General features: G+C 44.1%; 1 protein-coding gene across 4 annotated transcripts; it reads right to left on the reverse strand.

The window, feature by feature from the left end:
• Positions 1-658: 658 nt before the first annotated feature.
• On the reverse strand, positions 659-25,910 carry LOC115097725 (solute carrier family 22 member 20-like). 4 transcript variants are annotated; one of them, XM_029613730.1, is made up of 11 exons: positions 25,825-25,910; positions 24,709-25,203; positions 21,982-22,085; positions 21,630-21,784; positions 21,019-21,187; positions 10,665-10,788; positions 9,927-10,042; positions 6,098-6,312; positions 5,778-5,886; positions 3,804-4,007; positions 659-3,340 (listed from the first exon to the last, which is right to left on the reverse strand). In XM_029613730.1, exons 2-11 carry the CDS (start codon positions 25,099-25,101, stop codon positions 3,241-3,243), a joined length of 1,689 nt encoding a protein of 562 aa, XP_029469590.1. In that variant the 5' UTR covers positions 25,102-25,203; positions 25,825-25,910; the 3' UTR covers positions 659-3,240. The 4 variants fall into 4 exon arrangements, with proteins under 4 accessions (XP_029469590.1, XP_029469589.1, XP_029469588.1 ...); XM_029613729.1 differs by having other exon boundaries at positions 25,778-25,904; XM_029613728.1 differs by having other exon boundaries at positions 25,736-25,904.

A 25,910-nucleotide genomic window follows, 5' to 3' on the forward strand; every position in this document is an offset into this window, starting at 1 on the left:
GAAACTAGTTGGACAGCTGCTATTGGCGGCACGATTCACTATCACCACCTTTTTAGAAATCCACTTCCACCTTGGCGTACTGGAGGACCCAAGTCCCAGATATTGCTGATCTAGAAAAACTGTGCTTTGATCTAAAAGGAGAATTTATAAACATGAAAAAGTATGAGGTTTATATCACTTGTATTATGGGCTTCCTTTATCTGCTGTATCCTGATTTTCTTTTTGTACTGTGCTGTGTACTTGATATATAATGGACCTATATGTATAACGTATGCCGAAAAAGTATGATAAAGAGTTACAAAAAAAAAAAAAAGTTTAATCTCTAGTTACAAGATTAGGCAGCCTGTGCAACGGTGATGACAAATCTCAGGCCTGGTCTGGAGGGTTGACACCCTCCCTTGCTTTTCAACCTCTTTCGGGAACAGCCGCCCCATCTTTTCTGCTTAACAGCCTCCAGGCTGGGGGTCCCTGCTTGGGCAGATTTACTCCAGGATCCATACCCCACTAGGGCCAGCCTTACCTCCCTGTATTTCTTTACTGCCTGCACATTTTCCCTATCTGTAGAGTATGTCAGAGTCTGTTCTGAAAAATGATTCATTATAACTCCTAATAATTTTTATTATATGAGAAATAAAAGGTCCACAAAAATTATAGGCAAAATCTTTTTACTGGACTAAAATAATATCACATCCCCTACTTTCCTGCAGCAGATCAGGAGTAGTTGCTGTAGCAAAGTTTCTGAAATTCTGTGGCATATTTGCATAACTTTGCATATTAAATAGTTAATTCTATTTTGCATCATAAAAATAAAGTCATTTTCCAGTCTTGCTTTTTTCTATACAATATATTTTGCTTTTTTTTTTGGGAGGGAAAAAGGTATAAGATGAAGGAAAGATCTTGGGGATGGAGGTAGGAGAAAAGGGAATTTCAGAATGGGAAAAGGAAGAGGGGATCTCAGGGAGGAAGAGAAGGAAAGTAGGCCTTGGATGTGGGAGGAGAAAGAGGGATGATCTAGGAGGTGGGGAAAAGGATTTGACTTAGAAAAATGCTCCCACACAGAGGTGCTACTTTTCTCCATTTAATCAGTGTCTCCGTAGGTTTATTTTTGTCTTTAATGTTGGACCCGCTTCACCAATATAGTACCCCCGTCACATGTCCTGAATGGATAACGATAATGTATACAAGATTCATAGCGGAGCATGAATGGGATAGAAGTAGGAATCACTGGATGCAGAGCAGGATGCAGCAGGGATAAAGAAACAGTTGAGTGAACGAGGTAGAAAAGAAAACTTAAAAGGAAGAGATAAAATACAAGCCAGCAAAGAGAGAAAAAGGCAAAAGGAAATGGAAACATAAAAGGAGGGGAGGGAATACCAAAAATAGGAAAAAAAGAACCTCTCCCCTAGAAAGTAAAGGAGCCAAGCAAACAACAAAGGTTTGAAAATATTGTTTTATTTTTACTTAGAGGTTTGAAACAATCAATCCCTGGAGTAGAAATTCATAGCCTATATGGCTAAATAACTTAGCTGGATAACAATTATCCGGCTAAGTTACAAGGAATTGCAGTGGCAGGACAATGTCACTGAATATCTGTATAGAAGTTGCTACTTAGCCGGATAAGTTCTATCTGTCTAAGTTTAAACCTATTGAGCAGGTCTAACTTAGATGGTAAACTTATCCTGCTAAGTCTTAATATCGCTACTTAGCCAGATAAGTTATCCAGCTACATAATGCCGCCCCAATCTGCCCTCTGCCCACCCCAAGTTAGCTGGCTAGCCAGATAAGTGACTTATCCGGCTAGTTGGCATCTGAATATCGAGCCCCTTATTTTTTTAGCAGTGATTTTAGTTTCTCTTTCCTTTTTTTCTTCTTTTCAATCCAGCAGCTTCCCCCTGCTCCCTCCTGGCTTCCAGTTCAATCGGAACTGGTTTTTACTGGGACAATGGGGCTGTGAGTCTTCATCTCTGACTATCTGGGGATTTATGCCTCATCTTATTTCCCCTCTCTCAGGTATCATAATGACAGTCTAGTAGCTGAGAGGCGAGGCGCAGGTGCACTTATGACCCAGTCATGGTTGCTACTTCTGCAATGTCCCCAGCCTTGTTGGCTCAAAGGGTAGATGTCAGGCTTTGGGATTGAACCCATGTCTATCACTTGGGTCAATCTCTCCAAATGGGTTGTCGTATGCAGACTATGATAGGACAGGAACGAACCTCACTCTTAAACCAGCCATTGTGTCCTGCAGAAGGTAATAGTTGTGATTCTACATCTGACTGGCACAGTTGTACATTACTTTTTAATCAGTTCATGCTGTTCTGTCACTCCAGAATTGGCCTCACCATCCAGCATTGATCCTGACGAAGGCTCTAGATTAGAGTCAAAAGGTTGGGAATGAGAGATTGGCAATTAAAATATTAAGCTTTTCTCCCTTACGGGCAAAGGTATGTTTTTGGACTTTCTGCCCATCACCTATGAACATCAACTGCATTGATTCCCTGGAAAATGAGGGTTACGCTGGACAGCAAGGAGGTTCTGCGGTAACTAAATAGGATGGAGCAAAACACAGTGGTTGGATGAGCCTTGTGATCATTATCTGCTATCATACTGTATTCTGTGCTTCTCCAAAATGTGGTATTTTGTAGGCTATGCCTGCTTTTTGCCTTTGTTCTGCTTCAGTCCAGGTGTTATTGATTCACTCTTGGGAATGACCAGGCAGGATAGAAGGTAGGTTTACATATAATCGATACAGGATTGTTTTTAAAGGAGTACATGCCAGTACTGAGTACCAGACCTTTTCCTCCACCTGCTTGGTTTGCCCTGTGGGCCTTCAAAAAAAAAAAATTCATCCTTCATGTGAGTACAAGCACCATTTTTTTCCAGGAAGAAAGCATTGGAAAGAACAGGATTTCACTAGTCTCTAAAATCCCATCATCAGAAGATGCAAAACCAAATCCCTCTGCCATTCCCTTATCTCATAAAAAAATGTAAATTGTGAAACTTTGTCTTTCAGATGCACAATATTAAACCTCAGATATCCTAGAGGGTCTTGAATGTGGTGCAATGGTGGTGGGCAGGAAGTGGATAAGGAAGGAGTGGTAGTGTTTCTCCTATCCCCACTATCTTGCGATGCATAACCGTTCAGTCTGTGTATTGTCTGCTTGGTGTTCAACAGAGAAAGAAGTGTCCCTTGGATATCTGGACACAACCTTTCTCCCTGCCCTCCACCTTCTGGTTCCTTGCTTATATGGGGCTTTTCAGGCTGGAGGATGCTCTCAGCATCAAAGCTGCTTCTTCAACTCTCGCTGCCTCTTTTTGTTCAAGAAAAATCTTGCATCTGGCCCTAAGTGAAGAACATGACAGGAAATTCAGTCAGCTTAACAACATTTAAGATTCAGGGCATGGGGATCTTCTGAAAAGCTGGCTTCTTCATACAAATTTTCCTTTCACCCACTGCAGTTATTCACCCTCTGCCCTATAAGATGACTCATAAGCAGTACTACAGCCTTTTAGGTCCTACACTCATTGCCACCAAGCCGAAGTTTCTCCAGTAAGACAAATATATGGGTCCCACACACACTTCCACCAAGTTGAGCCCTCCTTGATATTACAGTCTTATGGATCCCAAGCTCACTATCCCCAAGCTGATCCCTCCCCAGTACTACAGGCGCATAGGTCTCACACTCACCGCAACTAAGCTGATCCCTTCCCCAGTACCATAGCCTAATGGGTGCTCTCTACAAGAACAACAGTGAACCATGTGATAGTAATAACTTGACAAAAGAAGAAACTAAGTCAGCATCAACCTGCTCTCCACATCCTCAATGGTGTCTGGCAGTGTGCAGTTCAGAGTTTCCATCAGGAAGTAGGCTGCAGTCCCAGCTATGATTGCTGAGACTCCATAGATTGCTGGTGGAAGGAATGAGGCATAGTCACCAGCTATGAGGATCAATGGAGCCACCATGGAGCCTATGCGCGCATTCATAGAGACAAAACCCATCCCGGTTTGCCTGGAAATACCAAGGAGAAAGGGTCAGAATCCAGGACCTCTCTGAGAAAGAAAAAGCTTGAAAGTTACATTTTGGGGTCAATTTTCAATGCAGAGCAGAGTGCCTAAGTTAGTTATGTTTTAGCCTGTTATTTGGTGCTAAATTTAAACAGCAATCTACTTGGCTAAGTTGTGTCTGCAAATAAATTTAAATCTAGTTACCTAAAACATAGCTAGCTAGATTTAAGTTGACCACAGCTATGCGTAGGGAAATATTCACACCTCCGGGAACCTAGCCATCTAACTCCATAGTTAGGCAGCTAGAGTCCTTTCAATAATAGCTCCTTTATGTTCAAAGGGCATTGTGCCTTCTACTTCTCTGGGAACTTTGCCTTCTCTCTGTCCCCATCCCATGACTTTTATATGACATTTAGACTTTTCTGTCCTCAATACTCTATCTAAACAAATGTGAAGGGGCTTTGCCAGTCACTAACATTTCTCCCAAGTATTTTCTAGAAAGGGGCAGTAGCATGAGTTTTAGTATTTGGGATTCCTCTCATTAATATAATCCCACCTTTTGGGGGGTCTGGCTTCTAAGGTATATAATTCCTTGGAGCATCATCAGTCTTCAGTGAGAAGATAGGAGTCATAGCTATAGCTACAGATTCCTCCAGGATCTCAAAGAAACTGGTTTGGAGTCCTAGAAATTTCCCCAAGATCTCAAGGTGAGAGTGGTTGGAGAGCTGGAGATTCCCCCAGGATCTCAAGAAGGCAATTCAAGCATTCAAGCAGGATTTTTGAGGAAAGAGATTTGAAAATATTTTTGGAAGGAGATTGATTGACCTGTGTTTGAGAGAAGGGCATACCCCCAAGATTCCAAAGGACTGGGTCAAAGATCTGTTTGCTCAGGTGACCAGAAATAGCTTGGGTGAAGAGAATATATATTGGACTCTTGTCATAGAGATTTCAAAGGAGAAAGTTTGGACTCTTGTACTAGAGATAACAAAGAAGGAACATTGGACTCTTGGATTAGAGACATCGGAACAGTTTGCATTACAAATTGAGAGCTTCTGACCCATTTTGGGATTTTTCTTATGTTTTTGTATTTGTGAATTGTTTCCCTCCAGTTTCTGTGCTTGGGGATATTTTTCTATTTTTTGTTAGCTACGTGCTGCAACCCTGACTCCCCAATCAGGAGATATTTTGCCTATGGATAAGAGTGCAAGAGATCTTAGAAGGGAAGGCACACACAGCATTCAGTCTTTGCTGCAATTTAAATAAAATAATTCAAGCCAGTATTCCAAAAATCAAACAACATCAAAAAGATTATGGCAATGAAAATAGTTGATATTTTGTCCTTTGTCCTTTGAACTCTTCCCCTTGCACTGGTTGTATAGAGGGATCCTGGTGAGTATTGGCTGTGTCTTGTGGTTTCCTTGCTCTCTTATGGGACATCTTTGCACCAAGTGGAAGTTTTGACTATAGATAGTGACCCTCTGATAGTGATAGTGACTGACAGTGCAAGGGACTGTGCAAGGGGCAAGATTATATTTCTCCTCATCCAGACTTGGACCTGGACCCATGGCACCCCTGGATGAGGCTAATCTCCCCAAACAAGGGACCTGCTACACAGATGTTACCTCAGAAGGGATCCAAAGCTAGGCTATTGAAGTTGAGATTTTATGACAGAGTGAGCCCATAGATCTTTTTTCCCTTTGGTTAAAGATCTGTCAAGGGATTGCACACAGTAACCTTGGGCTAACAACCCCAGTTGGGAAGCTGCAGTCCATACCTGATCACAGTAGGATACAGTTCTCCAGAATATAGGTAGGCACAGGTAAAGGAGGAAGCCAGACATCCTTTCCCCAGTGCTGCTAGGACAGTACGCATGGTATTCATCTCTAGAGGTAAGGTGGGAAGGAAAGAATTCCATTGGACAAGCCAAAGATTGACAAAGATCTTGCCATTGTATACATCATCAATTTAACATATTCTATAGCTGACTCCATTCATTGGCACCATGTTGGCTCCCCACTGGGAAATTGCACATGGTACAGTGGCTACTCTTCCTTCCTCCACACATATACCAGAAAAGTGCAGGAAACAGCTTACCTTCTGGTACAAAGATGTTGGCAAGGATCATGAGCCCAGCCAGGATCAAGGCAGTGCCCTGAGTGAACCTGCGCCCAATGAAGCTCATAGTGATGGCAGACACCAACTTGGCAGGGAAGTCAATGGCCCCAAAAAGTACCTGAATCAGGAAGATGCTGAGCTGGAACTTCTGCAGGTCCATAGCCAACCCATAATAGGCAAAGCTGGTGGAGAACCTGTGAGTGAAGGGCAGCAGAAGAAATTGGTCAGACCAGAAGTATCATCAGATAGCTGAAAACATTACCTGGACTCCTTCTTAGCTCTGCTGCATCCTCTTTTGATTTCAGTTCTCCCTTCTTTTTGTTCTAATGCAGTTTTTTGCAAACCAGCTCTTGAGGCACATCTAACCAGTCTGGTTTTCATGATAACCACACTGAGAATACATGAAATAGATTTGCATACACTGGGTCTCCAATATATGTAAATCGTTCTCATGCATACTCCTTACAATTATCCTGAAAACCAGACATATTAAGTATGCCTCCTGGGCAGAGATGGAAACCACTGCTGTAATGTATTTTATTTCCATTCAGGGAATATGTTAAGATTCTATTCTGTGGAATTTGAAGTCACTCCAGCTTTTATTGTGAACTTAATTGGCTGTATACCTGAACTGGTAAGAAGCTAAACTAGCTTAAGTTCAAACAATCCCATACAGAGTACCTAGTTAACCATGAATAAGGGCCTTTGTTTTCAGTTTTTATTTTATTTTTCCCAGGAATTTATCAGTGTTTATTATAATGAACAAAAACAAGAGAACTTCAGTAGAAAAAAATGAATTTTAGTTTAGTTTATTACATTTTCTTGATCACTTTTCGTATAACAAATCAAAACAATTTACAAATAAAATATCAATATAAAATACAAGCTGAAAATCAAACCATAACATCAAATATAATCATACAATAAGATTTCAAAATATATACAATATAAAGTGAAATAGATAAAACAATAAATGTAAATAAAATCTTAATAGCTAAATAAATACATACATAAATAAATAAATAAATATAGGGGGACCATATAACTGAAACCCTAGCAGAGTTACATTGGCTACCAATTGAACACAGAATTAAATACAAAACCCTATGTATCATTCACAAACTAATTTATGATGAGAAATCAGACTGGTTGAACACAGCATTACGGGTACACACTCCACACAGGAACCTCCGCTCACAAATAAAGCACTCCTAACCATTCCATCAGTTAAAACAGCAAGACTGACACAAGTGAGAGAAAGAGCCCTATCACTAGCAGGACCCATAATCTGGAACACAATGCCTCCAGAGATCAGGCTACAAAGTGATCTCAAGACATTCAAGAAAAACCTAAAAACATGGCTTTTTAAACAAGCATTTTACAAAGAGACAGGAGAATAGAGAGAAATATTTCAGGAAAAGACAGAAAGGCACCGACATACAGTCCTTAGGACTATACAGTAGATTAGTCTATGAATTCCACACCACAATAAACCATAACTATAATACTATGTGTAATAAAACTACCGGTGTAAGTACCTTGGTACAATTGGTCATGAACTACTTCGCTAAATGACTATGTCTAATGATATATTGTATCCGAACCTTTGATGGCACCTGTTAGAATGTACTATTGTACACTTTTACCTACATTAAATATGTGCCTACATGTAAACCGTTGCGACGGTATTTAACTTAGCAACGGTATAGAAAAGTTTTTAAATAAATAAATAAATAAATAAATATATATATAGATATATAGATATATATATATATATATATATATATATATATAAATAATTGGCGGTCCACAGGCTGCTTCCACAGACCGCTGCTCTCCCCTCCATCCCAGAACGACATGGCTGGCCTGCACACGTAGCAGGATGCCGTCACTGCTCGCAGCAGGGAAGCCGCCGACAGGTCCAGGGGCAGCACACCCTTCTTAGGCATGCGTGCATGCCTCCTTTCTACATTTAAAGGGACTGCAGAGGGAAAGCCCCACGACCCCTTTTCATGACATCAATGATGCTGCCCTATCAAAGGGAAATTCTCCAGCAGCAAGACATCTCCAGCAACAAGATACTCTATTGCTTAGTAAAATGGGTTGTCTTAGCATTTTGTGTCCTGGTCTTCGTGTCTGCAGTTCCTGGTCTTTGTGTCTTCTGTTCCAGTGGTCTTCATTCTCCGTTGTGTGGTCAGTCTTCATTTCTTCCGTGTCTTCTGTCTCCTCACCTGCCCACCTGGGCTCTTCCTAGCCTCTCTGCCTGCCTGTCCATCCCGACTTCCCTTGGACGGATCTTTAGTACTGACCTCGGCCTGTTTCCTGGACCTCGCTTGAACTCCGCCTGCCACCGAACACTGTCCATTACTTGATCATGCTTGAACTCCGCTGCCACTGACCACTGCCTGTTATCTGACCATGCTTGAACTCTTCCTGCCTCAAATCCTGGCCTGTTATTCAACCATCTCTATGGTTCTTCATCTCATCAGCAGACCTGCCAGCCCTGGCACTTGAGGGCTCAACCTAAGGGGGATGTGGGCTAGTATAGGTGAAGCTCCAGCTGGGCCTCTGCCTTACCTAACTCCGCCAGTCGATGGTGGGGACCTGCAAAGTTCCACCCGGCAGGTTGCGCCAACTCCACCTCGCTCCTAGGGTCCACGCCCGCAACAATAATCATAACCTACAGATCTTGGGAATGTGCATACTACATGTTAAAGTATTAAAAATAATAACCTAAGTAAAAACTCATTTTTTCCACTGATTTTTTTCCCATTTTTGTTTTTTATAAAAAAAAACCCACTCATAAATTCCTGAGGAAAATGAAATGAAAACTGAAAACGAAGGTCCCTAAGCATGACATAAAACCTGGAACAACTCTAACTGCTATGGAATGGGAGTCTTAAATTATTCCTTCCCTTATATTTTCACATTTACAGAATATAATATAATTAACTTTAATTATGTTTTATAAGTCTTTTTTTTTTATTTATTTAAGGAGAGGGAGGTCATTAAAGTTTGGAAATGAGTCTCTTGGAAACTGAGGGTGGAAAGTTCCCCTCCATGTAGTTTTGTTAAGACAAAGGAAAGGGTTCTCAAGCAGAGAAGAAGGTCCTAAGACAGCAGGAAGGGTTCTAAAACAAAGGAGACAGTTTTAAGGTAAGGGGAAGGGTTCCAAAGCTCTTCTAAAAAGAGAAGAGTTCTTTAGTGAAGGGAAAGGCTTCTCAGACAAAGAAGAAAATGTTAATGTGAAGGGAAAGTTTTAGACAGAGAGGCTTCAAGGCATAAAGCAGTGGTTTTCAATCCAGTCTTTGAGACACACCCAGCCAGTCAGGTTTTCAGGAATTCCACAATGAATATGCATGAAATAGATATGTACACAATGCAGGCCATATATGTAAATCTATCTAAGGCATATTGATTTTGGAAATCCTGAAAACCTGACTGGCTGAGTGTGTCCCGAGGACTGGGTTGAGAATCAATGGCATAGTAGAGGAAGGCTCTGAGACAAAGAGAACAGTTATAAGGCATAGGGCAGGTGTGGCCAACACCAGTCCTCGAGAGCCACAAACAGGCTGGTTTTCTAGATATCCATAATGAATATGCAAGAGGTGGAGGCAGTGTATGCAAATCGATCTCATGCATATTCATTATGGACATCCTGAAAACCAGGCCTGTCTGTGTCTGTTGAGGACCAGAGTTGACTACCCCTGTCATAGAAGGATCAAAAACATAGGGAAGGGATCTAAGACAGAGGAAAGAGTTCTGAAGTAGTGGGGAGGTTTTAAGACTGAGGAAAAGGATCACCTACCACAACAGCATGAGACACACAGAGATCCTGCGCAAGGCCGGTGTGCGGAACAGGTCCAGGGCTGAGTATGAGGACTTCACAGCTAATGTTTCCATTTCCATATGGGATTTTACCACCTAGTCAAAGGCATTTATAGTAGTAATTTACAAACAGATCCATTTTATGCAGCAATTTCCCAACTTTGGCAGTGCTGTGACAGATACTTTCCCAAAGCCACATGGCTTGAAGATGTGCTGATGTCCTCTGCCTACAATATTTCTGAGACCCACATATGCTCCTGCTATGGAACAGTTGCCAGCATTTACCCCAGGGATATAGGGTCACTAGCTGTCTCTAAGTTATCAGGACCAGGCTGAGCTGATCCTGGGTTTTTTCCCTTTGCAGAGCTGGCCTACTCTGGTCCTGAAAAGCCACAAACAGGCCTGGTTTTCAGGATATCCACAATGAATGTGCATGCACCGCCTCCATCCTGAAAATCAGGCCTATCTGTGGCTCTTGAGGAACAAAGCTGGCCACCTCTGCCCAACTGCATCTATAAATAGGTAGCTTCAATTTCTCTAAGAAAAGCAGGAAACTAGATCTTCCTGCATACAATGAGGCAAAACCAGGCCTGGATCAGCCTCCTCAGGTTGACCTGGTTGAGGTGGTAACTCTAGTTTTGGGATGTCAGAGGCCCTGAAATAGGCCCATGTGAGAATCTTACATATGCTCCTTTTTCTTTTCTTTCTTTTTATTCACCTCCAAGGTGATCTTGTCTCCCTCCTCTCTTTTCCCATTGATCCGGGCCACTTTTTGCAGGTTTCTCATTGCTAGATGTGGTTTCTTCTTCAGGATGAGCCAGCGGCTGGACTCAGGCACCCACCTGGTAGAGAACAAAGAAGGGGGTTAGCAGCCATGTCTTTAGTCTGTCGCTCCCCAACACTCACCCATCCACTGTGTGGGTCTTCTGGTTCTTTTTTGCATTCAGTGAGGTCAATATTCATAAATGCAGCAAGCCAAGTTATCTGCCTTAAATTAACCACATTAATTGTCACAGATATTCAGCAAGACAAGTCCCTGCTAGCTTTCAAACCTAACTGGCTATGTTTGAATATATCCATTAGATGTAATGTTATCTAGGTATATGTAACTGCATAACTTTTACTTTAACTGGCTATATTCAAAATATATCTGGATAAGAAGTGGAAAAACATACAAAAAATCCTTGCACCACATATGGCACTTCCACCACAGCCGCCAGGAACGAGGTACAATCATACCATTCCTGGCCGTGTCCAGTGTAAGCTACCAGTATTATTGTTAGAGTTATTATGTGACAGCAACACTGATAGCTTAGTCTACCAACAATGCTATCAAAGCAATCTTAGATGCTGCCTGGAGCAGCATAATTGAACTGCGCTCTTGGTGGCTATGAGAATTTTGGGAAGTGCAGAGTAGTGTAGGAGGGTTTGGGTTGAGATTACAGGAGGGAATAAGAAAGGGGCCCTGAATCCAAATATAATTTCAGAATTTGAGGGGGGGGGGGAGAGAGTAGTGGGGGGGACTCCTTGGCAATAGGCCCGCAAACATTTTTTAATCTTTTAGGGGGGTTTGAGAGGGAGAAGGAAATTGGGCATTATGGCCGACAGCAGGTTAGAGGAGTAGGGGATCATGCACGTAGGCCCACAGGCAAATTTTGTTTTTCCCTCAAGTAACTGACTATGTTTTGATTATAGCCCATTAAAGTAAAAATTATCCAGGTAAGAACATAAGAAATTGCCTTGCTGGGTCAGACCAAGAGTCTATCATCCTGTTTCCAACAGAGGCCAAACCAGGCTACAAGTACCTGGCAAGTACCCAAACACTAAGTAGATCTCATGCTGTTGCGTCCGTCGGTGCTAGACAGCTTCGCCCCATTTGCCTCACCTTGTTCACGGCTTCTCCCACTTCCCTTGGGAAAATGGCTGCCGCTGCGTCTACAAGCCGACCTCTCCGGCGTCCCCGGAACGGCTATGGTGCTGCCTCCCGCCATGCTCCTCCCAAGGGCCTACTAGGGCCACCCACGTCTTTATTCCAGCATTTGCGCGAACCTAGGGGGCGTTCCCCTCTACTGACGTCACGCCATCCGGGTATATAGCCTGTACTAAGTTGCTAGCTAATTGAGTTAGCAAAGGATTGGTCTCGGCCAGTCTAAGCTACTCTGCCGCTTCCGTGCTGCCACTGAAAGCTCTCTCTCTGCCCTTCGGGGTATTGCTAACTTGGGTACCCTCTCCTTGGGGCCCTCTGCTTTATTTCAGGTGCCTTACAGTGATCAGGTACTCATTCCTCGAGGGCCTGCTCTCCCTGCCTCGGTGCCGCTACCAACTTCTTCAACCTGGTGGAATCGCATACCAACAGCAACCATCTAGTGAGTAATCTAACTCTCAGTCTATCTCATCCACAGTGCTGCCTTACTGGGAAACCTACACCGGAATTCCCCTATATCAACGGGGTGAGAAGGGTCCCCTCTGTCGAGGGTCCTGAGACTGCTACATCCAGACTACCTCACTACTGCCACCTCTCGTGGCACACTTCAAGCTGTTTAATAAAAGAACTAACTGTGTTTGTGGGTCTGTGTTTAGCCCAGTACTGCAGCACCTCACGGGCTCTTCCTCGTGGGCGTGGTCATCTGCCTCAGTACCAAGAATCCACCCAAACACCGCTTAACCATAACAGATTGCTAACTCCATGGATTCGGCTCAGCTCACCGCATTGCAGGCCATTCCAGGCCTGGCCCAGTGAATCTCCGAACAGCAGAGTGCGCTGGAGAGTTTGGCTACTGCATTCAACTTGCTGCACACACAGATGAATCTACCTACCACCACAGGTAAAGAAGCTACACCGCCAGAAGTGATGGTCAAGACTATTGTACCTCTGTCTGCTCCTACTCGCTTCTCGGGGGAAGTTTGGAGATGCAGAGGTTTTGTTAATCAGTGTTGCATGCATTTCTCCCTGCAACCTAGCCATTTCCCCGCAGCTTATGCCAAGACCACCTATAATCTTGTCTTATCTGGACAGAAGAGCGTTGAATTGGGCCTCTTCACTGTGGGAGCGCAAAGATCCTATTCTACATGACATTGAAGGATTCCTCAAGCTATTCAAATCGGTTTTTGATGACCCTGCCTGGTATACCACTGCAGGATCTTCCTTGGTTCACCTGAAGCAAGGTAATAAACCTTTGGCTGATTTCGCTATCGAATTCAAGACACTGGTGTCTGAATTACATTGGGACCCTAAATGCCTGAGGACCCTCTTCTTTGAGGGACTGAATTCTCGTCTGAAGGACGAGCTCGCTGCTCGTGAAATGCCTGAGTCCTTGGCTGAACTAGTGAAGTTGGCAACGAGGATTGATCGCCTACTTCGTGACAAGGTTCAAGAGACCAAGACTCCCTGAAGACCCTTTCAGGGTGAAACTCATGTTAAGTCCACACCCAGGCCTGCTCCTCCGGTTCCAGTGGCTGGTGAGGAAGAACCAATGCAATTACGCCGCAGCCATCTGACAGCTAAAGAGAGAAGAACACGGAAGAAACTGTGGCTGTGTATGTACTGTGGACAAGCTGGCCATGCTGTTCAAACATGCCCTATATGTCCGGGAAACTGGCAGACCTAAGTCCTGCGGGAGGACTCTTCTTAGGTCTTACTGCCCCCTCTCCTCCACTCTCTCTTCCTGTAACCTTGATCTGCGGACCCTTAGAGTATCAGACTCTTGCCCTAGTGGACTCAGGGGCAAGAAGTAACTTCATTCTTCAATGATTGGTGGAGCACTTGCAGATTCCCACTACCACTATGAAGTCTCCGCTACTCCTATCTTCAATTCATGGAGAGCCCTTGCCAGGTGAAGTAACCCAGTTCACCGAACCAGTATGTCTGCGGACTGGTGCTCTCCATTCTGAAATGATCTCCTTCTTTGTTTTAGAGAAGGCCATGCATCCCATAGTGCTGGGGCTACCGTGGCTGCAGCAGCATATGCCTCAATTCAATTGGGCTACTCTGGAGCTTTCATGATGGGGCCCAGATTGTCATGGTAAATGCCTGATGGAGGTCGCTCCTATATCCTGCATGCCTACTACCCCAGTGGTGCCAGGGTTGCCGCCTCAATATGCATCATTCCAAGATATTTTTTTCTAAAGAAGCTGCAGACATACTACCGCCTCACAGATCCTTTGACTGTGCTATTAATCTGAAGCCGAACACTGAACCACCCAAAGGACGGGTGTACCCTCTCTCTGTGGCAGAAAATAAAGCCATGTCCAAATATATTCAGGAAAATCTTCAAAAAGTCTTCATAAGACCATCCAAGTCTACTGCTGGTGCAGGCTTCTTCTTTGTAGGGAAGAAGGACAGAACATTACGTCCATGTATAGATTACAGAGGTCTCAATGAGATAACTGTGAAAGATCGTTACCCGCTACCTCTCATTTCAGAGCTATTTGACAGACTACAAGGAGCCAAGATCTTTTCCAAGCTTGATCTTAAAGGAGCCTCAACTTACTTCGCATTCGCTCAGGCGATGAATGGAAGACGGCCTTCAACACCCGGGACGGTCACTTTGAATATTTAGTGATGCCCTTTGGCCTGTGCAACGCCCCGGCTGTCTTTCAAAATTTAATGAACCACATTTTCAGGGATCTCCTCTACAAATGTGTCGTCATATAAGTATATGACCACTCATTTGGAGGATGTCAAAAGAGTGCTGCAAAGACTCAGTGAGAACCATCTTTACGCTAAGTTGTCTAAGTGCGAATTTCAAAAGGAATCAGTGCCTTTCCTGAGCTATATTGTTTCCAACCATGGGTTCCAGATGGATCCACAGAAGCTGGAGAGCATAAAGAACTGGGCTCAACCCACAGGTCTGAAGGCTCTCAGACGTTTCTTAGGGTTCACCAACTATTACAGGTCTTTTATCAAGAACTACTCCTCGCTCACTGTTCCGCTTACAGCAATGACGAAGAAAGGTGCTAATGTTGCTAATTGGTCTACGGAGGCTATATCTGCATTCCAGAAATTAAAAGACGCCTTCTAGAGCAAGCCATGTCTCTGAAATCCAGATCCCACTAAGTCCTTCATCGTAGAGGTCGATGCCTCAGACGTTGGCGTGGGGGCCGTGCTAAGCCAGGCCGGTGATTCCAAGGCTTTACACCAATGCTCATTCTTCTCTTGTTGCTTCTCTCCTGCAGAGAAAAATTACGGAATAGGATATAAAGAGCTGAGTGGCGCCCTTGGCTCGAAGGAGCGCAACATCAAGTCACTGTCTTTACAGACCATAAGAATTTGGAATACGTCTGCCACGCACAGTGCCTAAACCATAGGCAAGCGAGATGGTCTCTGGTTTTTAACAGATTCGACTTTGTGCTGAAATACCGCCCTGGAGATAAAAACATCAGAGCAGATGCCTTATCTCACTCATTTCTCTCTGAGGATATCCCAGAGGAACCACAACACATCATTGATCCGAAAAGAATCATTTTAGCAGCTACTCACTCTGTAACTGCAGGTAAAACCATCGTACCAAAGAACCTCAGAAAAAAGCTGTTAGCATGGGCTCATGACTCTAAACTGGTTGGACACCTGGTCAATGCAGACCGCTGTCTAAACTACAAAAGTTTTACTGGTGGCCCACCATGAAGGAAGACACATTCTCCTATGTTGCTTCCTGTGCAAATTGTTCCAGACAGAAGACGCCACCCGGTCATCCTTGGGGTCTACTCCAACCCTTACCAGTACCAGATGAGCCATGGACACACATTGCCACCGACTTTGTGGTGGACTTACCACTCTCAGGAGGAAACAACACGATTTGGGTAACTGTAGATCGGTTCTCAAAGATGGCTCACTTTGTGGCTCTCCCTGGTTTACCCACAGCTATGGAGCTTGCCAAGCTCTTCATCACGCACATCTTCTGCCTACATGGCATGCCTAAGCACATAGTCTTCAATCGCGGAGTCCAATTCACAGCTAAATTCTGGATGGCATTGTGCAAGAAGTTTGACATTTCTCTTGACTTCACCTCAGCATACCATCCTCAATCTAACGGACAAACAGGATGAATAGTACACTCAAGCAGTTCATTCGTGCCTATGTGAACACTCGCCAGAATGATTGGGCAGAACTGTTGCCCTGAGCTGAATTTACCATCAACTCTCATCCAGCAACATCCACTGGATCAACACCATTCGAAGTGGTTTCAAGACAACTACCATTGCCACCACTGCCACTTCCACTGTCCGTGTCGTCCCCAGCAGCTCAATCTACTGCCAAAGATATTCAACAAGTCTGGGCTCAGACCAAAGAGATGCTTCTCAAAGCAGGACTTCGTGCTAAGAAAGGATACGATGCTCACCACTGCAAGACTCCAGATTTCTAGCCTGGTGACAAAGTCTGGCTATCCACTAAGCACTTAAGACTTAAAATACCTTCAGCTCTCTCATCTGCATACTGCTCCCAGCATCCCCTGGGAGAGGAGTCCAGAGGTCACCGCAAGCTATCCAGGGATTGACTTCAACAGCCCCAGCTTCCAGAGGCCCTGCACCTTCAAAGGCCTGCTCTCCCTGCCTCGGTGCTGCTACCAACATCTTCAACCTGGTGGAATCGCATATCGACAGCAACCATCTAGTGAGTAATCTAACTCTCAGTCTATCTCATCCACAGTGCTGTCTTACTGGGAAACCTACACCGGAATTCCCCTATACCAACGGGGTGAGAAGGGTCCCCTCTGCCGAGGGTCTTGAGACTGCTATATCCAGACTACCTCACTACTGCCACCTCTGGTGGCACACTTCAAGCTGTTTAATAAAAGAACTAACACTGTGTTTGTGCGTCTGCAATTAGCCCAGTACTGCGGCGCCTCACGGGGCTCCTCCCCGTGGGCGTGGTCATCTGCCTCAGTACCAAGAATCTACCCAAATACCGCTTAACCATAACACATGTTACTGATGCCAGTAATAGCAGAGGCCATTCCCTAAGTCAACTTGATTAATTGCAATTAATGGACTTCTCCTCCAAGAACTTATCCAAACCTTTTTTTAAATCCAGCTACACTAACTGCACTAACCACATCCCCTGGCAACAAATTCCAGAGTTTAATTGTGCTTTGAGTGAAAAATAATTTTCTCGGATTATTCTTAAATGTGCTACTTGCTAACTTCATGGAGTGCCCCCTAGTCCTTCTATTATCCGAAAGTGTAAATAACCGATTCACATCTACTCGTTCAAGACCTCTCATGATTTTAAAGACCTCTATCATATCCCCCCTCAGCCATTTATTCTCTAAGCTGAACAGCCCTAACCTCTTCAGCCTTTCCTCATAGGGGAGCTGTTCCATCCCCTTTATCATTTTGGTCACCCCTCTCTGTACTTTCTGCATGGTTGGTGCAAGGGTATTAGGGGTCTTGAATAAATCTTACATAATTGTGTCCCTCATCCCAGTTATCCCCTTCCACATACAATTTTAAATTGTGCATTTATAACAATATATTTTACATAGAAAAGAACATTCAATATACAATCTTCTGAGATATAAATATCACTTAAAATATGTATATTATATTTACATACATGATTGTGGTGCCAACCAGAAAACCCTGCAAAAAAGTAAAAAAGACGCTTGGAATTCCTATGGCATTAGGCCTATTTTAATATGTGTTGGGTGTGGGGTTGGCCCTCAGAAAGCCATGAATAAACAAATTACAATTATAATATAGTAAACCTACTATACCAAAACAGCAATAACTGCCAGTACTCAAACAGCAACAACCCTATCTATGATAAGGCCACACTACAAATATTATACCAGGTTCTAAAATATCAATACATTTCCTATTATTAAAATAGAAAAAACTAAGCTGCTATAGATCCCTACACAGAAACTACACACTAGCAGACTACCTCATCTGCGTCACATATGCAAAACATATAGACCCTCAACAAGTACAGAATAAAGAAACAGAAACATGCAGACAAAAACTGAACTGGAAACTGCAAAAAGCCAGATTATGGGGCCGATGTAATAAGGTGCGCTGAAGATGCCGCGGGTTCATGCGCGCCTGTACGCGTGTTTGTATGCACACAAAGCCCTATATGGGGATGTAATAAGGGTTTTGTGCATGGGGGAAAAGCGCGTATGAACACGCTTACTGACCCGCAGTTTTTTTCTGTGCGAATAGCATGCAAAGGAGGTGATTACCTAATCATAGTCAATGCAGGGAGCTGTGCTAATGTTAGTGCGGGTTTTTTAATGCGGTTTTTTTAAGAGCCATGGTCAGGGCATGAGTTAAGTGACAGCACCAACTCAGAGGTCATTTTATTCCAATGCTTGCATGGGTGTGGTGTGGTTATGTGTTCGTGCAGCTCTGGTGTGATTTCTAGGATGGAGATATCTGATTGTGTCCAGCTATTCCTGATGCTGTGGTATATCCTGCGGGTTCGCCAAAGGATGACAGCAACGGAAGGTTTGGCAGGTGACAGAGGATGTGGCAGGAGAGAGAGGATCGTGAGGGAGCAGGTGGAGGAAAGGGATCGTGAGGAGCAGGCTATTCCAGCTGGAACAGGCCACAGAAAGGTACGGAAGGATCGGATTTTTCATCTCAGGACCACGCTGCTGGGAATACCTGAGTCGAATGTTGTCAGGACCTACAGACTGAGCTCCAGGGCTATCATGGGCCTGTATGAAGAGCTCAGGGAGTACATTGATCCCCTCATAGAACGTGGACTTGCCAACCCAGGCCTGGTGAAGCTGCTTGGAACCCTTCTTTTTTTGGCCACCGGTTCTTTCCAGAACACAATGGCTACGGTAGCTGGCATGGAGCAATCCACGTTCTCCCATCAATTCACCCAGGTACTGAGGGCCATACTGAAGAGGGTCAAGCAGTACATCAGATACCCACAACAGCTTCGGGAGTGGCAGCAAATGAAAAGAGAGTGTTTTGACATAGACGGTATGCCAAATGTGATGGGAGTTATCAACTGTACCCATGTGGCTCTCACCCCTCCTCATGGAAGAGAGATGGCACAACGGAATCGAAAGCATTATCACTCCTTCAGTGTGCAAGTGGTGTGTGACGCTGACCAGAGGATTCTCAGCGTGGTGGCTAAATTCCCTGGTAGCAGCCATGATTCATACATCCTGGAGCAGTCAGCACTGGCCCAGCAATTCACTGAAGAGAAATATGGTGAAGACTGGTAGCTTGGTAAGATATAAAAAAGTGACTTCTTATTAATTTTGCTAAGTGGGGATGGGGGTGTGCAGGTAAAGTCAGAGGAGGGAATAAAAGTCTAATTAGCATGTGCTATCTGTTACATGTGTGCCCTACTAAATTGGTTATTGACCTGCAAGTTCACATGTGTTACTTTTGCTTTGCATTTTAGTACACATGCATGAGAAAGATTATATTATACCCTGGGAGTTTCAAGCTGACATGTTTGAATGGAGACTAGAGACTAGAGCACCTCTAGGTTAAAGCACTCTTAAGCTTTAACCCGTATCCTCCATTGTATTTCTTAATTATTTCCACCTTTACTTCCTTCCAGCTATATAAGCTTCCAAGTTCCTTACCCTTATTGAATGTAACTTGCCTTATTCATTTCCTTTTGTTTAACTTTCTTCAGTTATGCTACAGTTATACCCTTGTTAAATGTAAACCGATCCGATATGGTTATTACTATGAAGGTCGGTATAAAAAAAGTGTTAAATAAATAAATAAATAATCACACACATGCTCTCTCTCATACACAAATATTCACTTATAGAAACATAGAAACATAGAAATGATGGCAGAAGAAGACTAAACGGCCCATCCAGTCTGCCCAGCAAGCTTTCGCACTTTTTTTTTTCTCTCACATACTTATCTGTTTCTCTTGGCTCTTAGTAACCTTTTTTTTATTCTATTTCCCTTCCACCCCCACCATTAATGTAGAGAGCAGTGTTGGAACTGCATCTAAGTGAAATAGCTTAATTTAGTTAGGGGTATTAATCACCGCAATAAGCAAGCTACACCCATGCTTATCTGTTTATACAGACTATGTAATTCAGTCCTTGTTAATTGTTGCCTGAATATAGATCCACCACACATATGTTTTCTCTCACTCATACAAATACTCAGTCACATACACACACTCTCTTTCACTTATAAACACTTTCGCTCTCACTAGTTCCCTTCCTCCTTCAGCCTCCGCGGCCAATAGCACTTTTCCTCATTCTTCAGCCCACAGTGTTGACATTGCTCTGCCTTCTACTCCTGATGGCCCACAGTTGATACTGCTTCCCCTGCTCCTTCAGCCCTACTGCTCCTCTTCCTATTGCTTCTGAGGGTAGTGGTGTGGCCTCTCTTTCTTCCTGCCCATGTGGCCCCATGTCACACCCCTTCCTCTTCCGTGTTGCATGGGCGGGAAGAAGAAGATGCTATGGTTGCACTGTCCCCAGAACTGTAGTGTTCTAGGCGGCTGGCTAGTCTAACTAGTGCTTCCACCAGCCCTGAATACACGTGAACCTGGATAACTTTAAACCTGCTCTGAAGCATGTCCAGACTTTGCCAAATCTGGCTAACTCTGAATATTGGACTTAGCTGGGTAAGTTAGTTATCTGGCTAACAACTCTGCCCTGGAATACTTCCAATTTATCCAGATAAATTTTATCTGGGTAATGACTTATCCAGTTAAATTTTATCCAGATAGAGGGGTAGAACTTTAAACCACAGGATATGTCTGGATAACTCAAAAGTTATGCATTAAAACCCTTTTGAATATGGATATCAACCTATTTTACGGTATGATTTAGATTTTATTCTGATGATTAAGATGACAACTAATCAGCTTTCTCCTCCTCTGAGGACTCTGTTCAGCTGTTTGAACTGTACTCATACTGTGCATGTCCCAGGGTGACGCTGTCTCTTCCCTTCTTGGTCTCTGCTCAGCTGTTCATGCTGTATTCATACTGCTAGAGTCTCCTCTCCTGAGGTCTCTCTTCAGCTTTTCATGCTGTATTCATATTGTGGATATTTCAGACACTGTACTGGCTAGACAGGTCCACCCCCACTCTTCCCACCACACACACACACACGTGAACCTCAGTGCCACTTACCAAGAGTAGAGGAAGAAGAGGAAGAAGGGGACGGAGACTGTGAACTGGAGCCAATGCCAGTCCCGGATGCCGTAGGCTAAACCTGCGAGGACCAGCTGGCCAGAAGTGAAACCATAGCCAAAGAGAGTGGCCACCAAGGTGCGGCCTTTGGGTGGCATCCACTCCAGAACTACAAGGGAAAAAAGAAGGTCAGAAGGGAGTTTCTTGTTCTTAGAACCCCTGGTCTGAAGAAGAGAATAATCCAACTCAGGATTTACAGCACAAATTTCAGCAAACGTCGCTTGCTCTCTCATCACAATCTTCTCTAAAAGCCACAACTTTCCATTGCAGGCCTCTCTAAAAGTTGCAGACTTTCAGTCATGGACCTCTCTCTGAAGGCCATTGCCCATCCCCAAGTCCCAAACTTCTGCAAAGATCAGAGCTCTCCAGTGACAGACGTCTCTAGAAGCTGCAAACCCTCACTAATGTAGGCCCAAGTAAGAGGATTCTCTTATAGTCTCCTCAGTCATAGACTTCTTTAGAAATCACAACGTCCATGCCATAGACTTCTCTAAAAGTCCTAGCTGCATGTATGCCCAAGAGAAGGCGCTGGCTACCTGCTTGCCACTTACTCAGGGAGATAGTGTTGAGGAGGACACCTGAGAAGGCCATACCACAGAGGAACCGGAAGGCGCAGTAGGCACTGAACCAGGGGAGGAACGCCACACAGGTGCCAGCTACAGCCAGTTGCAGGTAGGACCAGATCAGCAGTGCCCTGCGCCCAAACCTTAGACACAGATAGGAGGAAACCAGACTCGAGATCAAATTATGAGAAGTCCAGGAGACCACTGCCCCTTCCCGTGCCTGCATCCGGCACACACATCATGTACACATAGAGATGGATAAACATCGAGTCATGTGTACATGCACACAGACACTTAAACAGACCTACACACACAGGTACATACCTCAGCCTACACTCACCTGTCAGAGAGGCCTCCAATGACAACAGCACCCACTAACACTCCTGCCATGTAAATGGACTGAGCCATCTGCTTCATTCTACGCTGCTCACACACCAAGTTCCACTGCAAGAGAGAGGGGAGCCCCAGTGAGAAAGGGTAGGTAGGAGTAATAAACAGAGATAAAGGAACTGCTGAGGGGAGAAAGAAAGGGACAGGATAGAGGAAAAGTAGGAGTAAGAGGGTTGCTTCCACTTTATACTGTACAAAAAGGTTTTGAAAAACTGTTTTAGAAATTAAGTCTTCTGAGATCAGAGATATCGACTTTTCTTATCACTGGTCCTAACTCTTGGAATTCTTTTTCTGAATAGATCCAACTAATTACATGCCTGAAGCAATTTCGGAAACAATTGAAAGTTCACTTATTCACTATAAGCCTGATTTTCAAAAGCATTTACATGCTTAAAAATGGGTTTTACCCATGTAAAGGCACTTTACCCATGAAAGTGGACTTTTGAAAATTGCAACAATATATGCTATTGAATTGCCTACAGGATTTACCTGCGTAAGTGCACTTTGGGGGTAAGGAGTTACACATGTAAATGTAACTACTATTGTAGCAATTTTCAAAAGCCATTTACTGGAGTAAAGTGCACTTACACAAGTAAATCCTATGGACAATTCAATGGCATATATTATAGCAATTTTCAAAAGCCCACTTACTCAAGTAAAGTGCATTTACTCGAGTAAAACCCTGTTTTACTCGAGTAAATGCTTTTTAAAATCAGGCCCTTTATGCGGATAAATGGCTTTTAAAAATTGCTACAGTAGTGGTTACATTTACACGTGTAAATCCTATTGAAAATTGCCACCTATAGCATTTGTACTCTTTATCCAAGTTGCACTGTGAGGAAGATTTACTCTTGTATTGTATTAACTTCCAGCTTCTATAGTTACTGTCATTGGGCCTCATTTTCCAAGCACTTTACCGCGTGCGATAAATTCGCAAATCGCGTTGACAGCTGTTAACGCGATTTGCGAATTAGGCATTTGGTATTCAGGGGGCGGAGTCGGGGCGGAGCATATGTAAAGCGGGAACCTGTGTATCGTGTGCGGCGAAACAGCCGCAGTGTTAGCGCGGCTAATAACTACAACTGCAACCTCGCGTAGGTATTTTAACCCCTATAGGAGGGCCACCTACTAACTCGGGGTGGGGATTAGGTATGAGCGTCGGGGGTTGGGGGCCACTTTCGCATTCCACATGAGACCTACGGACAGAACAGTGGTCTCTAGTGCAGATTTGCTGCCCGTCGGAGTGAGGACGCTCACTCCAAGCGGAGATTTGGCCAACATTCTCTCCACCTAGCATGTTGTTGCCCAGGTAGAGTGTCCATCAAGCTAGGTAGAGAGAACGTTGCCCAAACCACTTCTTGGAGTGAGCGTCCTCACTCCAACAGCCAGCAAATCTGCACTAGAGACCACTGTTCTGTCCGTAGGTCTCATGTGGAATGCGAAAGTGGCCCCCAACCCCCGACGCTAGTAGGTGGCCACCCCGAGTTAGTAGGTGGCCCTCCTATAGGGGTTAAAATACCTATGTAGGGCATAGGCATTATAGTAAGTCTCTCTCTCTCTCTCTCTCTCTCTCTCTCTCTCTCTCTCTCTCTCTCTCTCTCTCTCTCTCTCTCTCTCTCTCTCTCTCTCTCTCTCTCTCTCTCTCTCTCTCTCTCTCTGGAAATATCATGCACCGCGATAAAAGACTGAAAGAATCATCATGCAGTGGGAAAACATTGTGTGCGGCACTAATGTTTTCGCGAATGGCAAAAACATCGCCACACACGATGTTTCCCCACTGCACGAAAGAAGCCTCATTTGCATTGGTAACGCCCCCTAATGCGATATTGGAAAATAAGGCCCATTGTCTTTCTTTTATTAATGTGACAAATGTTTTTTAAATGATGTATGTTTCCTTGTTATCCGCCTTCAACGTAGAATACGTGCGGAAGGTAAGTTTTGAAAAATAAATAAATAGATAGATATCACAAGCATCTCAATATAAAAAAATGTTATTGTAGGAATTCTGTAGGCAGCATCCTGCAGTGTCACCGGTGACCTTACAAAAATGGAGGGGCATTGACCGATTAGTTTAACCACTATGGTGATATTAACTCCTTGCTAATATGGGCCAGTCAGCACCAGCCACGCATAATGTCACTGGTGCCTTTCTCCAGAACATGATGAAACAGAAAAATCAGAAACATTTTGAACTGATCCAGGAAGCAGAAGGGTAATGTCTTGTTTACTCTTTGCCTCCTGGAATTTTCAAATATCACTCTGTTGTTGATACAACCTGAAGGCAATTTTCAAAAACCATTTACCCATGCACGTGACTATTTACACAGGTAAAAGGATCATGCGACAACTTCCCGCCCTGTATGCGTATAGAAGTAGATGCATTGTTCTACACTGTGCCTTCTTTTAGCCACATTTTCAGGGAGGAGTTTCTAGGGCAGGGTTAGGTTGAGGTAGGCAACAACATGTGTAGTTTTGGCAGGAAAACGTTTCTGCTGAAAAACAGAAACAAATCTCTGCAGGTATATTTTCTCCTTGGGCAGTTTTCAAGGAAAGCATGCAAATTCTGCAGGCACATGTACCCATGGATTTTGGACCTGCCAGCACAGTTCTGAAAATTTCCCCTTCTATTAGTTTACACTAAAGGCTACAGAGATCTGTGGTACATATCCATCCATACCTCGGTGATGATGGTAGAGCTGAAGAGGCTCGTGTCGTAGGACCAGCCCTCTGCACAGGGCTCCATGACAGTCTTCATCGCTGCATCCGGGGTGCTGGCATTGGGAATGAGCAGCTGCCACTGTGGGGTAGAGTAGCGTAGGCACCTCTCCGGCATCTGGTTCCTATCTAGTGGAATGGATGCCATCAGCAGATCTGCTTCGATGGGGACCTCTAAGCCAGACCGGTTGGCATGGGATAGGAGAGTGCAGTGGTGGGCCGGGATGGCAGCAGTGAAGTTCTGTAGGAAATTGTGGCAGGCCACAAAGCAGACAGGGAGCAGCAGGATGGCACTGTGCAGGAACTGGAAGTAACCCACTCCTCCGACAGTCTCCAGTAAATCATTGAACCCCATGGCCTTTAATAATGCACCTGTCCTCCGCCAGAACAAGGCCTAAAATTCTGAACTGGGCTCTGGGTGCAAGGCAAGATAGTTGCAAAACTTCCTTCCAGGGTCCTGCAGACAGACAAGTTCATACACAATTAATCTCATAATTTGTCCCTGATGGTGCAGCAATAAGCATAGATATCTTTACTAAAAGGAACAATATGATTCAGTTCTATGTGCTGTACAGCACAGTGCAGAGGCAGCCACCTGTAGGATGAATGTCACTGCAGTTATCTGTGTGCTAGCAGATTGCATGATATCATAAGAAAGAGTAAAGGGATAGCATTGTTGATTTTACACGATTACAAGAAGGTTAACTTGAGGTAAATGAAGATAAAGAGACTCGCCCCCCGAGATCATACACAGAGTCAGTGATCAAGCCAAGGATCTTTTGCTTCCCAGTTATGCTTGCCAGACAAGAGATTCCCTCTCCTGCAACTCCCAAACTGTGGAAGTGATGTCTAATGAGATATGAACAAGATTTCCTGCTTAATTATCCCAGTGGTGGTAACATATTCGTCCCCCTCTCTCTCTCTTCCCCCTCCAGAATTACGGCAGCTATCCCAAGCACCTCCGAGCTCCTCTTGGGCTTGGATCATACCAGTCGGCCAGGGGCTTGCAGGAAAAGAAAGTAAAATCAAACCAATTAAACAGGGAGCTTTATGTGCATTGTAGCCCGAATGCTGTTACAGTTTCAATCGTTTCCCGATTCAGCTCCGGTCCATATAGTAATGGTCAAGGACCTTTTCCAAAGTATTGGCCCTGGCAAACCTCCC

Source organism: Rhinatrema bivittatum, chromosome 8 (genome assembly GCF_901001135.1).
Source record: "Rhinatrema bivittatum chromosome 8, aRhiBiv1.1, whole genome shotgun sequence".
In the NCBI taxonomy this organism is placed as follows: Eukaryota; Metazoa; Chordata; class Amphibia; order Gymnophiona; family Rhinatrematidae; genus Rhinatrema; species Rhinatrema bivittatum.